Source organism: Parasteatoda tepidariorum, chromosome X2 (assembly GCF_043381705.1).
Source record: "Parasteatoda tepidariorum isolate YZ-2023 chromosome X2, CAS_Ptep_4.0, whole genome shotgun sequence".
NCBI lineage: Eukaryota > Metazoa > Arthropoda > Arachnida > Araneae > Theridiidae > Parasteatoda > Parasteatoda tepidariorum.
In genome coordinates, this window is record NC_092215.1 from 22,752,997 (window position 1) to 22,770,677 (window position 17,681).

Consider the following 17,681-nt stretch of genomic DNA (forward strand, 5'->3'; position numbering starts at 1 on the left):
TTCTCTCGGCTACTGTGTTTTTTATAGTTTTGTTTCTCAGCTTTATTTTTCTATTTTTCTTTGGCAACTTTACATTTTATATTTTAAATCACTTTTGTTTCTTCTCATTCACGTCTCGCAAATCTGGAATCCTATTTTTGAGGGCTTGTGATATATCGACTGTTATTTCCAATTCGTATATTTTTAAAGCAAATGAAGCTTTTAACCCTTTGCTTACGGGGCGCCATGTTGTACCATCACATATGGTCCACGTGCTGTACCAGCAATAAGCAACAGGTTAATCAAATAATATCTTACCGTTTCAGTTTTTTTGGATTATTTACATAACATAATAATTATTGATTATTCTGCATCGATTAATCATCCTCAAACTAATCGTTTCCGATTATTCAGTAACTATAATTATTCTTAATTTAATATTTCAGTTTTATTATGCATTTAATAATTTCTTAAATTGTTTATTTTCTAATTTTATGGAACTATCAATTACTTCTAAATCAATCTGCCCCCATCATTTCGAAACTATTAATTATTCTGTGAGAACTAATTATTTTTAAACCAATAGTTTTTCATTATTATGATTTTATTACATATTCTTAAACTATTATTTTTTCACTGTTATGAGTAAATTATTATGTTTTCATCAATTAATAATATTATTTCTTTAATGTGATTTTATTAAATATTCTTAAATTTAACAAAACCCATTATTCTGTAATTATTATTATTGAAATATTTAGTCCTCAATAAAAATATTTTGTGCATATATTCTAATTATATTTATCAATTTAGAAGTATATTTATAATTTTTAATGGAGTCCTTTCAGAATTATCTGATTTTAAGAATATTAAGCGTTATAAAGCATTCAAAACAATTCAGCATTTTTCTTTCCTTTGAAATGGCTGCTTTCATAGCAGAAGTTAAACTTTATTCCTATTGAATTATGATGATAGACGTCCCAACCCTAAGTAGAAATTTTGCCTCTGGGAGTCTTAAAGTAGTGCGGCATTTATCTTGTTAAAAGAGTAAGCTTTTACAAACTTTTTGCATTAGCAGTCATTTAGTAAAAATCAACAATCGCTTTTCTTGCTCTATGAATCTTGTTAGAGAAAATTTATAATATCGAAATTTCCAATTAGGCATGAATAAATTTTCAACTCTGTGTGGCAGAAAATTAAAACAAATGATCTATATGATAATTCAATTGAAAACAAACCAAATTATACGGTGAAATTGAATTTGACTATTTGTAATTTACTATTTTTTACATTTAGTTTCACTATTTAATGAATTAACTTGAAATTAGAATATTAAAATATATTAATTGATTGAGAAAGTAAAACAAAGAATTTTTTGACATATTATGTGTTTATGTCTTATTATTATAATTATTTTAAACTTATACTAAATTATATCAATTGTATCTAAATATATACTGAAATTTCACACTGAGAAAGAAAGTATGGTCGAAACTATCTGAATATGGTTAAATTTGCTATGTTTCTGGCCGTATGGGGAAGCACCAAATGGCTCAGGAATTTTTAACGATGCGCCTTAACAATGATTTTAGTTAAACTAATCAAAAATTATAGTTTTATAATAAGTGACAAAATTTGGTAAAATTTGGTAATGTTATCATGATTCCATGAAGCATGGCATTAAAACCACTTATTTGGTTAAATTTACTTTTTAGTTTTGTATTATTTTATTAAATGTTTGGTAATAAGAACCATAATATTAAAAAAAGAAGTATTTACGTTAAACTGCTATTATATGATAGGAAAAATTACCTAATATCGATTTATGAATACCGTATATTTTGGTTTTATTATCAGAATTAGGTTTTTATTTAATCAGAGATGTCCTTACCATCTAAGGTATCGCACAATCTGTACCGTCTAAAGTATTGTGAAATATGGAATATTTATATTCTTTGTAATTTCATTTTTAATCTTTCGTCTAAAGTGTTTTTCATAATTTTTATCATTTAATTATAAACACTACAATTGCAGTTCCAGAAAAAAGTGCCTTTTTTAATCGCTATTTCCAATTTAATCTCTTTTTTTTCTAGCCATGTGTGATTTAGAGCTGAAACCATTAATAAATTTGATTAAAACATCATTTATTTTAATCCATTTGGATGGAAATAAATGGTACTACAGAGAAACTCGGACTGCGTTAACATTTTTACATTAAGCTTACAAGATTTATAAAATACAATGTTCATATAAATTAGAGTGTCAGTTGTTAAATCGAGTCTATGAAGAATCCATTTCCTCTCTTTGCAAAAAATGGAAATTTTATTTAACAACAAAGCTCGTATCTCTTCTTGAATATCACGAATAAAATTTTTTAAAATGATGACATTTGCATTGAGTAAATATGGATCAGAACCAGGATTTTTGACTAAGCAAAAATACATCAAACAGTAGCGTGCTTGTTTTTTATACAACGATCAAAAACACAGATTAAATACTTTTTAAAGTATTTTCAATTATATTTAACGCGTCATTCTTAATTGTCATTTCAACGATATTTTTCAGTTTTATTATTCATTGCAATCTGTTAAAGATAAATCATATTTTGATAAAATGCCCACAATGCTTTTATGACATTATATTAAAAAAACAAAAATATTTTTGAATATTGACCATTAAATATTTTTCCCAATGCCCACCTGGATAATGACCTAGGTCACAGAGACACCTCAAGGGCATATTTGTAGGCCACTCTTTCAGGGTCACCATATTAGGTGGGCCAACGTTGCTCCCACAGTAAGGACAGATAGTACAGAGAAGGAAGGAACATCCATGCCTTGCCCGGGATTCGAACCCAGAACCATTCTGGTGCAAGGGCAGTTCCCTATCCCCTACATAGGCCGGTCGGCACAATTATCATCTTTGTAAGTTAATAAATAAATATTTGTTATAATATTGGCTTTCCTAAAAGAGATGCGCCTGCCTACATGCTTTCAAAAATTAGTATTTTAATATTATTTTCTAAAAGAGTAACCCCTTTAAATTATGCAGATATTTTTTTCAAAAGTATGAAGTATGAATTATGAAAGTTACGAATAACAGTGCACAATCGTTATAAATCAAACATTATAAGTCTTCCTCAAGTGAATATCATAGTTTCACTTCGATCAATTAAATATTTAAATTTTTAATTGACTCAGAACAATTCTTACAGGAAATGTCCTGAGAATCATCAGAAGCGTAGATTAATAATTTTTCATGAAATAGAATATAATAATGCGCACAAAGTGAAAAAAAAGTGTAGGGAAAGAGTTAAGTTTATTCCCAAAAAACCATCATAAATACTGGTTTTCTCAACTTTGTAGATACTTCTAACCCTATCAATATATTTAATTTTCGTTCGAATAAAAAATGCAATTTATAAATTTATTTTTTGAATAAAAATTTTAATGTCGTAAAAAATCCACGTAATTTATTTTTTTCGCGGTTTTAACAAAGTTATTTTCAGGACAGATGGCATCATTTCGAGAAACTTTGATCGTGATCTTCAAAAATACCATACTTAGTTTGACACATAGAGTTTTGTCAATAATGTTGCAACAAAGAGGGGATTATGTTATCTTATATACTTAAGAGAGTGAGTGCTCGTTAAACTCTTTGAGCAGGGCAATTTATGACCATCTATCAAATGCAGGAGTCAAAGAAAAGAAAAAAAAATAGTTTGATTTAGTTATTTTATAGTTTGGGCCACATTATTTCTTTGTTTATTTTTAGGAGGCGCCATAGTATTTCCACCCCCGAAAGGAAAACAAAAAACACCATTGATTTCAATATAGAAAACACATCTACATTGAGAATATCACTGGTAAGAACTAAATATCAATCCATATCTGGAAAATTGTCTTGAAAGCACGCCATTGAACATTGAGTATATTTGATCCATCAAATATTTCACCACACTTTTGTTCGCATAAGTGAAAACTTGTTCATATATCTTTGAAATATATCATATCAAAGAATGTGAATATCATCGCCAACTTTGAGGACAGTCTTTTTCTGAGGTTTAAAGTACAGTACATGAAGTACAGCACAGAACAATTCACTTCAATTATCTTTCCAATATTTTCTTCAAGTTTGCATTTCAAACTGGCATTTCTTGAATTTGTGAGGGGGCAGCATTGGGATTTTGAATTCCGCAGTGGGGCAACAGGGGTTGAGCTTCAGGAAGCGAGTTTTCGGATGCAACTGTTGGTACCATAACTGGTTTAGGGGGTACTTTTGGGGGAAGCATGCGGACACCTTGTTGGGGAGCATGGAGAATCTGATGATGGTGATGAATATAATCCGGAGGAAGAGTTGGAGGACAAATTGCCATTGGTGACGATGCACTGGCTGAGGTTTGTTTGCTTTGAGATGACATAACAATAGCATCATGTTCAGGTCGTCGAACCTGCAATAAATTTTAAAATTATTATACGCATATTTTCTCAAGCTAAGTCCGCCAGTTTTTACATATAAATTGTCTATGGGAAGAGCTACCCTCGTCATTCATCTGGGGGGGGGTGACTATGGTTGCGTTAATTAATGATTCCAAGTACGGGTTTTGGGTCAATATTTGACTGATTTTGGTTTGGTTCAGTGCGAGAAAGGTAATCAGGGAGAGAAAAGCTCAGCTCTTAGTATTGTGCTGTTTCTTGCTCCAATGGCAACTGACGGTCTTAGACTTTGTGGCGAGGGAGGTTCCTTCTACAGACAAATTATACGCTATGTTTAAAGAATTATAGGTTGATAATTATTTAGTACAGATGATATTTTAAAATACGAAATAAGACACAAAAACGTACTTTCTCTGAATAAACACATCTTTTTTAGACAGATTCAGATTTCAGACCCCTTAATTATATGGGATAGCTGCAATCTGTGACACATAGTCCTAATATTTTAGTCAGGTGAACGGTCCTAAGTTTTCAACCCCTAATGTTAATTTTATTTTTGCGTATTTCCTATGTCTCGAATTTTTTTTTAATGAATTTAAAGCTTTTTGCACACAATTATAAAATTCATTTATTCAAAAATAATTCTATCCAAAAAAGAAATTTAGTAAGTGTTAATTATTTTTTCTTTGTTTTATTTAATAATAGTCAAAAACATTTGTAGTGTAAAGTAGAAAATTTATTACGTCATTTCATATTGTCTAATTTTAAATGGCAAAATACAAAATTTGGGCAAAATTGGTTGAATAGTTCCTGAGAAATCGAATTAAAAAAATTTAAAAAAACAACAACTTATATTTAAAACTTGATTTCTCAGTAACGATTTAAACAATTTTGTTCAAATACTGTATTTTGCCATGTGAAGTTTTTTTTCCACTGTAAATAAGTAAAATAATGGAAAATACATATTTACTAAAATTTATTGTCTGCATGGGATTATCTTTGGATAAACGAATTTTGTAATTGAGTACAATAATTTTTCAATTTGCCTAAAAAGTTATCGAGATATGATGACACCCTTTTTTTAAAATATGTTTATTGATAATTGAAAATGCAGCTTTCTTTCAAAAATTTTCACGGTCGTCTCAAAAATACATAACAGGAAGGGAAAGTTATTTATTTTGTTCAAATTTTTTAACGAACTAATTTTTATTTCGAGAACAGTTTTGTATAAGCAATTGTAAGATTATTTTTTTAATCCTTCATAAATTTAGTTCTTATAAAAATAGGTGTCTACTTTGGCGTGCCTTTGCCAAGAAATAGCCTTAAACTTCATGATGCCAAGAAATAGTCAATGGCTAAAACTGCCAATGACTGTCACACATTTATATGAAGAATCATAGAAATAATTTTTAAGTTACAGAGAAAAATTAATTAAATTTTTTTTGGCTGATCAAAGAAAGTCATAAACTAGAAAGTACATTAATATAGGCGAATTTTAATTTCACGATAATATCCCATTTGTTTTAATTGAGAACATTCTTTTTTACAAGGATTTTGAAATATATGAAGTAGTCAATTTTTTTTAATGTATTTCTGTTACTATTTGACATGCTTTGATATATATATATATATATATATATATATATTTAAAATTTTTGCTTCTCAATTTCTTTTTCTTTTGATGCATTTTTTATACAATATTTTTTCCTTTATACAATTTACTCAATTGAAATTACTATTCCATAGAAAAAATTATAAAAAATTAATTAGCTAATGCGTAAAATATTGAATGTTTGCTCAGTTCCTAATTTTAATGACATGCTAAGGAGGTGTCTAAAGATCAGTATGATATATATGAAGACACTTAGATTTAAAATATGATTGGATTTTACTTTTTTAGAAAAAATGAACTAAATAACATCGAACGAAATTAATAAAGAGATATTTCTTAGAAATATTATTATTTGGGAGCTATTTAATCAATATCTCTTAAATTCAGAGTTTTTTTCATAAAAAATGTGATAATACAGCACGATGTTAAAATTCCTAATATTTTCTCCCGTCATTATACTTGATATTCTTCTTATTTACTTTATTGACTTGTATTTTTATTCGTTCTTTGTTTTGACTGATATCATTATCTATTAATTCATTATATTGGTATCCTTTTCTTTTACTTTACTTATTCTTCGGTAAAAGTTATTTTCTATACCTTATTTAATAAACTACATACATAAATAAATCCAACTGAAAATTAATGGGATTTTAAAAACATTTAAGTATGCATAGCACCTAATATATACGTAATTAGAATTGCAGTTTTAATGATTGTCTTTTAAATGAGCGAAAATGTTTCCTTTGAGGGATAAAATTGTTACCTCGAATTCCCAAAGGTTGTATTTATCTCTGTCTATAGTGTCTTTGTCCGAGTCACCATGAGTTTGATGATGAAAAGATTCTTCATCTCCAGGCTCTTCTCCATCTGTTCCATAAACATTGCTCTCCTGTAAAATAAATTTCGAATCACATTGATTTAATAAAATAGTTTGAGTTTCTTTTTTCAACGGAAGATATTTTTTAATAACAATGTAAGAAAAAAAATCATTTTTAATAATCCTTGTAGTAATAGATATAAGTAATGCTTGGAGTGTATTTCATTGATTTTGGCAATCACAAGTCTTATCTTGATAATCTCGTTAATTGCTTTGTGTCTAATTAAGTACATTTACTTTAAATTTTATTAAGTTACCCCATTAATAATATATTTTTAAATTTTTTACTTTTGAGGTATGGTATTTAATTTGAGGTTTTATTATGAAACCACTATAATCAATATTTTAATATTTTTATGGATCAAGAAAAAATGGTTGCAAAAGTTCCTTTTCTTTAATAGTTTCGGGAGAAATTCGAGCAGAAATATTTATAGGGAGAACTAATAATTACTTAGGATGATTTATAAAAATATATACAAGTTTATTGCACTTTAAATCACTTAAAATGGTAGCAAAAGAATTTTTTTAATAGTTTCGGGGGAAATTCAAAGAGAAAATATTTATAGTGGAAACTTATAATCATTAAGGATCCTTCATAAAAGAGTATACTAGTTCAATGCACTTTAAATCACTTAAATTATTTTAAATCAAGAACCATGTAAGACATACACCGGAGATATTGATCGAGATAATTTTGGACTTGAAAGAATGATGAAAGAAGGGAAGGGATTTACACTTTCTCTTTTACACATCCATACAGGAAGGAATCCACGGTGTTAGGCAAAGAGTATGGGGTGTTCTTTGAGTAAGTAGCATGTTATAGTCCGCGACTCAGCCAATCCGTCGGTGTGCGAGATATTCATCAGAATACTCTTACACTTAAGGGGCCGACTAGTGTGATGGTGCACCATTCAATTAAAGAATAGGATTCAATGAGAGAATTCAATTAAAGATTTGTCACTGTCTTCCGGCGACTGTGGCATCTATCAAAGAGTTAACAATTCCCAAAAAGTGGCTCTCATGTCACTTTGCTTTTGAAAAAAGAGCGGAACCCTTTCTTCCTGAACACTGTATAGAATACATTTAGTTTAGGGGAATCTCGCACTTGGTACTCTGTAAATATGGGTTTCTGTGATCCCTAAATTTATAATATTTTGCTTGTTTACCAATCCGATGACTGTGATCCGATGACGAATGTTCTTTCATCAGTGAAAACTAAGTAATCGACAAAATTTTCGTTTTCAACCATGCTTAACTGGAAATGGATTATCTGCTCAATGTATGTAGTATGACTAAAAGGATACACATAGAACACTTCAAACTATTTCTGATAAAACTTAAAATTAACGTATTCAATTCTGTTGCAGGTTACATACAACATCCTACATTGTTTTTGATTTATGGTGCAGTGAAACTGCGTGCTTCTTTAGAAATCACCCTGTTTTCCTAAGATAATTAAATTAACGTGATACTCAAAAAGGAAATCTATCCACTATAATTCGCGTGTTCTGTTTTTTATGATCAGTGTTCTGAAATTAGACTAACAAATTAGAGGGATGTAAAAAAGGCCTAAAGAAGATGAACACTTATTGCAGAAAATGATCTTGGAGACATCGTTGAGTAGTTGAAATCACGAAAACACAGGCAGGTTTCAGCATCATGTTGGAAAATAACAGAATATTTATTTGATTTATGATCCCTGATCTTTCCAAAGTGGCACTCAATGATGTCATTTCAGTCTACAAGGACTTAAAGATGATTCCCGGATACATTCGAAAATACCAAGTGTGTTTCTGATGCAGCCAGTGTTACAACAATCAGCGCTATGAGATCCTCCGATGTGCCTACAAGTATTCAAGCCTGAGATTGACTTTGTTTTTAATGATTTTAACTCTCTTTACCTGGCTCTCAATTCCAAGTTGCCCTCCTCTTGATATCTTATACCATCCCTTCGAAATTGAGAGATTAATTTCGGAACATCCTGTATCTTCATTTGCCTCTGTATCTTCATGTTCCTGTATCTTCATGTTTTTTTAATTTTATTGCAGCTTATCAGTGTTTTACAATAAGGCTTTTAATTTGAATAGAAAAAAATATAATTCATTAATGTGAAAAAAGTTGGCCCTTGATAATGAAAAAAAATTTTCCGATAGTTTCAAAATTAGCCTCATATTCCTTTAAAATAATAAAGCCGTTGTTTTGCATGTATATTGATTAACTTCATAATTTAAATATTAATGCCTTGTAAGAGAACAAAATGTTACGCTATCTTAAATAAAAGCATCGGAAATGTTTACAAATAACGTGAGTTCCCCTTTTCAAATTGATGAAGGTGTAATCAATAAATATTTTAATCTGTAAATTATTCAGGTCATAAATTAGCGCTTCCTTTTACGAGGAAGTCACTCCAACGTGGGACTCAATTAGTTATCCAACTTTGTATATTACTCTTAGGAAAGACATAATTAGCTAAGCAAGGAGATGCCAGTTTGAGTGGAAAGTAGGCAAAGATGTAGCGAACATTTTCTTAACTTTGATTGTTAGCTGTGTGTATATACGATAGAATTTATTAAATAGATTAATTTGCTGAGTTTCTGTAAATCGTTGCAGACAGAGTAGGACTAGAAAATATTTTGTTCTAATGAACACATATAGGAGAGAAATTAAAAGGATTTTGAAAATAGTTTTCTCTTTGGAAATATCTGCATAGGTATTTTTTTGTTTTAACTTTATTTTCCTAAATATGAAATTAAATTCAAAAAAATATCCTATTTTTGAAAAAATAAGACGGGCATAGTTCAATTTTACAGACAGCCTTCTCTCAGTCTTCTAAAATTAATTTTTGCTGAAATAAAACTATTATATTTAATTTTATATACAGTCTCAATGCTTCATTATACTGTTATAATTTTAATACAATTAAAGTAAAAAGTACCAATAATCAAGGTTTCGGTTCTTTTTACAGTAACATTAATTCTTACAGGAACAAAAAAAATCTGATATACTGCAGTTACTACCACAATAATTACCGTAAATCACTGAATCACGGCAATGAAATAAAAATTACAGTAAAAATTACGGTATATTATTTTATGGCAAAGAATAAATATTACGGTAACATGGACTTATTTCAAAGTAATGTATATTTCACGGTAAAATGGACCAGTAATTTTTAAAGTACTTTTAAATCTAGTTCTGCTTTTTGTTGATTTTTTTGTATTATTTTAAATAAAACTAGATTATGTTATTACTGAAATTAGTTCGCAAATCTTTATCTATAGTGATTTAGATTTAAAAAAAAAATCTGAAAACCACTCACATAATTTTTTTCAAAATGTTATTTCTTACTCACTTGTTATGCTTGTTTCTTAATTATGCTTGTTTCAGAAGAATTACTGTAATAATATATAATATACTTTTCTTATTAAAACTTTGTTATTCTCCAAATAAATCTAAATTAATTGCTATCCCGACAGTAAGTTAATTATTTATAAAGTAACCTGGTAAATTTGACAAATATTCAATAATCCACTACCTAATTTAGTAATCATATGAATATATTTACTGGTGTCCACGCAAAAACGCTGATTTAACCTCACTTATTGTAACATAACTACATTCGATTCTAAAATTTCTAACTTACGAAATGAAAACAATATTATTTATAATACTCAGTTTAATATTAATTTAATCATTAAAATTTTATACATATCGATTATCAACAGTTTAGCGTTTGAATTATTTTTTCTATGGACAGTCTTACAAGTAAAAACAAAATTTGCTAAATATAAATTCCTTTAAAAACAACTAAGTGCATTTTTGCAATATAATTCATTTCAATCAAATTGGAAAAAATATTAGCTTGTAACTTAATTATTTTTTAAGAAACATATTCTACTGCTTTTATTCTTACGCAGTGATTTTGGTTTTTATAAATCAAGAAGAAATTGTCGAAAACTTCCATTATTTCTAATCTTAAAAGCTTTTAGAAAATTTAGAGCTGACTCACCAAGATCATTAGTAAATGCATTATGCTAAGGAATATCGCATTTAAGAAACTTTGGTTTTATTTTTAACTTGTAATAAATATGATAGATAATTACGGTAGATAAATTTCGATGAAGGAAATATTGTTTTCTCTTACAAACAATTATGAAACTATAGAATAATGATGTTATTTTATTCAATTTAAAAGGAAATTTAATTGATAAAAATGCATTATTTGTTCCATAATATCTACTTATTTAAATCCTACCTTTTAAAAATAATGAATGAAACGATTTTTCGTAAATTTGTGTCCTGTATTTTTAAATTTGAAATGCAAAGACATTGTTAGAGAGTTATGTTAATATAAGAGGTATTTAGAGTTTCTTTTAAAACATTATTTTAAGTGATAAATTTATTTTTCATTGCTGCGGTAACCACTCGGACTAAAAATTAGGTAAACTTTAATAACTTTTTAACTCTTTACTGGATTTCGATTTTGAAAAAAGCAATGCTAGCTTCTCAAAAGACGCTATTTTTATACTAGAATAGCAGGATTTTTGTTTTACCTAAAACCTTTATTTGTTTTCTGTTTGACCTTCACAGGAAATTAGTATTATTTTAAAGAAAATTATCTTTAAATGATGAATATTGTTTGAAATACAACAGGTTTTTAGAGATGTAGTTTTTTTTCGTTCCTTTTATTAACGCAATGCAAATATTACATTATAATGCAATGTAATCTGCAATACAGTAGTACATTATAATGTAATATTGTATCATTATCGCAAGATCATTATTTCGCAAGAGCGAAAGTATTACGAACTAAACAACTGAAATGAATATGAATAATATGCATTAGCACTCAACATGCTATAAAATGTTAAGTTGCATCACTTGTTAGGTATTAGCGTTTTCGTATATAGTACATCAGAATGACGTGAAAGTTACAATAGAACAGCGATAAATTATTTTCTAGCATTTCTCATTGCTAATATTCGTTTTATTCCGTGTCTTGCCATGTTAAAAGGCATATTTCTTATATTTTAGAGACTGAATTTAATAAATTTAGTTGTCATTTAGTGCGCAAAGTACTAATTTGTAGTACTTCAGCAAACACAAGAATGAATTCGTAATGAGAAATTGGGGTGGCAAAGGATTCAAGCATTGAGGACACCGCCATTACAAATGTTGTGAAGAAATCCAAAACACCTGCAAATTTCATCTCTTGTGGAATAGTTTCTTTATATCTACTCTGATTAGCTTACGTCACATTTCGTACTATTGTAACACGTGACAGTGCTTGGCGTCTACTCAGTACTATCATTTGCAAACAGATTCACATGAATACTATTATTAAATATAATTTTACTTTTCTTTTGAACCTATAAAGTATGAATTTAGTTTTCATTGTGTGGTACAAAATATTAATGTCATGACGAAAAAGGTACGTTGAAATTAGGAGGACATTTCAAACCTGTTCGTCTTATACCTGTAATGTAGCGGTTTTTTCCGAAAAAAAATCATCTGAAAGTTTTACTGTGGCAAAGGACAGTAATTCCACTACGCCTGGAGTTTAAGTACGGTTCCATAATTATAGCATTATACTTTTTCTAGGTCGTAATTCATTTGCCCATTTTTCAACTTACACAAATAAAAATAGCCTTCCAAACTTTTTTTTCGGATGGCTTTATATCAGTTGAATATCAGATAGACTTAATATCAGCTCAAACCTAAGTTTTGTGTCCTGAATGTCATAAAATGCATTTTTATTATTATTTACATGACAATAATTATTCCCCAATAGCACTATCTTGTCTAGGATTATAACAGATATAACTGTTTATAATTAGTATGTACATGGTTTCTTTCAGACGCAATAACAAAGTAATAGTTCAATAGGAACTAAGTACTTTAGTAAACTAAGCTATTTCGGTAAACAAATCTGAAATACAAAATAATTCACAAAAACCGGTGCATGTGAAATTCTTTTCACACGCTGGACCCCAATTCCTGTTCTAAAATCCATCTTCATAATGTGTCCAGATCTGCAAAACTTGACATAAAACTTCAAAAATGAAAGTTTTTCTTATTGGGGTCAAAATGACCGCTTTTGGCTGTTTTTGGTATTTCCGTAATTATTTATTTTACTAATCATCAGAAAGGCATGAAAGTTTGATATACTTAGAAACAATTTAGGAAAAGTAAAAAAGATATGAGCTCTCGTGTATCTTCAAAAATAAGGTACGAATTGGCAAAAAGCAATCAAAATGACCCTAACGGCACTTCTAGTGTTAATCTATGACAGTTAGCTCACTGTGACTATGAAAAAATACACTTTCCTTTAGAAAAAAATGCCTTTTCAGACAAATCTGAATTTGGAGCACATTTAAACTTATGAAGACATGGTTTGGTAATGATGATATTTATAGTTAAACAATTAGAACGATTCTAATTTTTGAATGTTATATTTTCCCTGAAATAAAAAAAAACAGATTTAAATGAAGTTATTAGTGAAAGACTTATTATGTGTATGTTTATGCGCCACAAACTTTCCAGTAAATTTATCCAATAGCTGCTAATACTGGTATTTAATCCCACGGATTGGCTAAAACATTACTAAAAAAATTTTTTTTTAAATATGATTATGCAAAATTAAATGTTCTTGCTAGTTTGCTTTTGTTTCCTTTAACAAAATGATCATTACAAGCTGATCACCCCTATTATTTTAATAATAAACGCGGATGACGTATGCAATTAAAACTATTTCAGAAACATCACTTTCCATGAAATCTACTGCAAAAAGAGATTCAAATGAAGTTATTAGTGAAACACTTAAGCTATCAAACTTCATTTCCCATTGCACTTTCCAGTCAACTTTTACAATAGCTGATCTTCAAATCCACAGATATGCAACAGCAAGGCCAAGTAATAGGATGAATTCGCCAGAAAGGCCCATGAGCCGAAACAAACTGAGAGTGAAAATTAAGAGAAAACAAAGCCCCGGGCTTAGTTGGCTTTGTCAGAAGTTGACCTTATATAACCATCATCACCATTCCCTGAAAATCGACTCAAATCATTATTTCTTCTTCTTTGTAAGTGGTTAACTTCAGACTCAATTTCGACTGGGGAAAATTAGAACAGTAAAACAAAAGCTGATTTAGTCCCTTTTATTTCCCTAGGGCTTACAGTTATCTAAATGAGAAGTACTTAAAGTTTTCTGACTTCTCAAGTGTCGATGAGAACTAGAAGCTTCGATTAGAATTTATCTTCTTGAGTTTACGGCTAAAATCGTTAAGCTTTCTAAGGTGCAGAAAGCAAGATGTACAATTTTCGTTTGTTTAAGTTATTTATTGAAATCTGCTTCAAGCATAAAGAATCTTTAATGGAAGTTAGAAGAAAAATTTATGAATTGCGAAGTACGCACTTCAGATAAGTGTTATTAGGAAATTGATGTTTATTGTAAGTTAAATTATTATGAATATTAATGAACACAAATTGGAGGAAAAAAAGTCTTAAATTTTGTGTTGGTTCCCTTATTTCATGCATTTTGCTTGGAATTGTAATTTTAAGTTGTTTACAATGAATTATTTCGAAATTAAACAAAAAATAAGTGAGAAAATTTGTTCGTACAATTAATACATGCAAACTCAATAGATAATGAGGTAAAATTTGGTAATTTTATCACATCTGAAAGCACGGTATAAAAACTATTTACTTGGCTTTTTTGTAATTTTCAGTTTTGTATTTTTGCAAAATGTGTGGTAATAAAAACTATAGTTGGGAAAATCGGATCATTAGTTTGATTGTTGCCATATGAGCTGAAATATTACCAAATGAATAGTTTAAATACCATACGTTTGATTTTAATAACTGAAATTAAATATTTTTTTTCCTTTTCTACAAATTTATTACCGAAGAAAACAAAAAAAAAGAAGTGGATGTATTATTGCAATCGTAACCGACAATGCAATATTTTATTTCTACCTAATTAAGATAATTAGATAATTTAATAAAAAGTCTACGTAATAGTAATAACAAGCCACATTCTCAGATTGTTCAGAAAATCGTTTATCAAAAGCTCTATTGGTGAAACTCAATGATTATCATAATTGCAATACGGTGCTTGTAATTGATGCGCAGCTTTTCTATAGTAATGCAAGGCCGGGATACCCTAGTTGGTAGGTCATTGGACCCATGATCGAGATGTCGTGAGTTCGATCTCCGCCGGCCAATATCTACCCGTGTACAAAATGGTGGCTGATGCAAGCTAAATCTGTCAGGGTCACAAAGTCCTCCAAGTCCCCATAACAAATCAATTCCTCTGAGGAGTGCTGAATCGGAGATGGATCGTTCTCTGGTTCAGATCAATATTATGAGCATGGTGAATGGCGTGTGATGGTGACCTCCTTGTAGAAAGGGATGTGACGTATTTATGTTGCCTCCGGATTGTTCTCAGGGTTGCTTCCCAGATCACTGCCAATTGCCCATTACACAGCTCTAGTGAGGCATAAATAAAAGAACCATACCATTTTATCAGTAATTTTGGAACACTGAAAAATGTTTTGACTTCGTAAGTGTCTATTGGAGCTAAAAGCTCACTCATGATTTATTTTCTTGAGTACGGCTAAAACAGTTACTCTTTCCATCGTACAGGGAGCAAGATGGACGATTTTTATTTAAGTCGTTTTCTGAGATCTGTTTTTAGAAAATGGGAACATTATTTTTGAATTGTGAAGCATATATAAATATCGTTAGTTCAGGCAAATATTAATAAGAAAATTATGGCTGTTACAGTCAAATTATCTCAAATTATAATAAATGCTGATTAAAATGTAATAGTGCATATATTTTGCATTTATTCATTTATTTAATTTGTTTAACTTAAAAATACAATTTAACATTTGCTTATATTTAAAAATTTTGACAATTAACAAAAAATGCATAAATTATTCAAATAAAATAATTAGTACTGGTTGTTACAATTTAATATATGATAAATTAATAGATTAAAATATATTTAGTTTAGTTTATTAATTAAATTATTGAATTATCAGGCTACAGAAAACACTTAAAAATCAATAAGAAATGAAAAAATCTCAATATATTATGTTCGTAATCAGTAAAATATTTTGATTGCTCCAGATATATGTGAAATTTTTGAACAGTAGCATCTAATAGATCTAGATGGGGTAAAATGACTGAGATGACCCGGTTACTGGCTGGAGCTCTTACGAAGAAGAAGAAAGGAAATAAATGTGAAGAGTTTAGGGCAATGTAATGCTAACCCTCACTCTCAAATTTCATTCCAAGATATTTTGTTAAAAAAAATAACGATTTCTGTTTGGGCAACAAGTTGTTTCAGTGTATTCTTCTGTTATCAAGTGGAAATTCCAGAAACTTTTAAAATAAATATCTGGAAACAATCTTAAGGAAAAGCATAGTAATAAATGTCCCATTCAGGAAAATTTGAGCTTATAACTATACTTGTCTCAACCCTTCATATATCTAGACGCAAAATGTCGGGTTCTGAATGATGAACTCCGAAATAAAAACTAATTTCTGAAAACTAAATTTATAGTAAAAACTAAATTTCGAAACGAAATAAAAACTTAATTTCTTCTCATTTCCGATAATGACACTTGTCCATTATTATTACAAACTCTTTGCCCTATTATACGGTATTTATATCACAATTGCCACACATGAAATCCCTTATTTTGAATGTTAATGCTCTTTGTGGTTAGTACTGCAATATTATACTTTTATTTAATGATCACTTTATGCTCTTTGGGATAAGGTATGTACATCATTTGGCCCAAAAAATGTTTTATATGACTTTTTTTGAAAAGCTTTAAAACTTTTTTTCTTAAATGAGAGTGTCTAAAACACTAATGCATTTTTAAAATAAAAGCACAAGCAGTAATTATTTTAACAGCATAAATATATTGAATTATTTAAAATAAACAGTTATTAAATATTTTCAGTTTCGCCAAAATCGAGTTTATTTTAAGGAAATGTTTAAATTTTCCTGTTATACGGTGCATTATTAAACTATAACAACTATAGCTATCTTTTCATTTTTATTACATGCACATATTTAAATTAGTTTTCTTTTCACTAAACATAATGATTCTTTTCAGTTATTTATATTTTGAAAAATATTTCAAATTTATAATATCATGATTATGAATTTTATATTTGTTGTTTTTTGAGAAGCGTAATTAAATTTAAAAGTATAAGCAAATAAAGTTTACATTTTCAATTATAATTTATAATTAACTAATATAAAATGTTTAGAGATAAATTTTTTGTAATTACTCTTCATTTGCATTTCTGATTGCTTATTTTAAACTAATCTAATAAAATGGTATTAAATAATTAAAATTTCATACTGTTTAAGCAAGAAAAAAATCAATTAGACAAATTCGAAGTACATCATATTTACCGTCTTTATTTATTTTGAGATTGAGCATTTTGAAATAAAAACTTTATATTTATTCTTTTTTATATTTTACTATCTCAGCTGAAATTAAATGAAATTACCATGCAATTTTAAGATGATATCTACTTCAATGCAATATTAAGTGGCTTTTAAGTTTATTTGAATAATTTATGTTACCTTATAGATTAAATATACTTATTTAGTTTTAAAAATATTTTTGAGTGTCATATTCTTAATTATAGAACCTAAATTATTAAAGAACTGCAGCTTTCTAGTTTTTCATTTTATATTCTGTAACAAAATTTGCTTAAATTTTATTTTCCTGGATTTCTTTTTAAAAGAAAC

General features: G+C 28.6%; 1 protein-coding gene across 1 annotated transcript in view; it reads right to left on the reverse strand.

Annotated features, from left to right (window-relative positions):
- Positions 1-4,101: 4,101 nt before the first annotated feature.
- LOC107439976 (neuroligin-4, X-linked-like) overlaps positions 4,102-17,681 on the reverse strand; it is a 239,628-nt gene continuing 226,048 nt past the window's right edge. Inside the window, exons 7-8 of the mRNA XM_071188123.1 lie at positions 6,794-6,919; positions 4,102-4,429 (exon numbers count right to left, since the gene is read on the reverse strand). Coding sequence (XP_071044224.1) covers positions 4,121-4,429; positions 6,794-6,919 — 435 coding nt within the window. The 3' untranslated portion in view covers positions 4,102-4,120. The remainder of the gene's footprint in view (positions 4,430-6,793; positions 6,920-17,681) is intronic.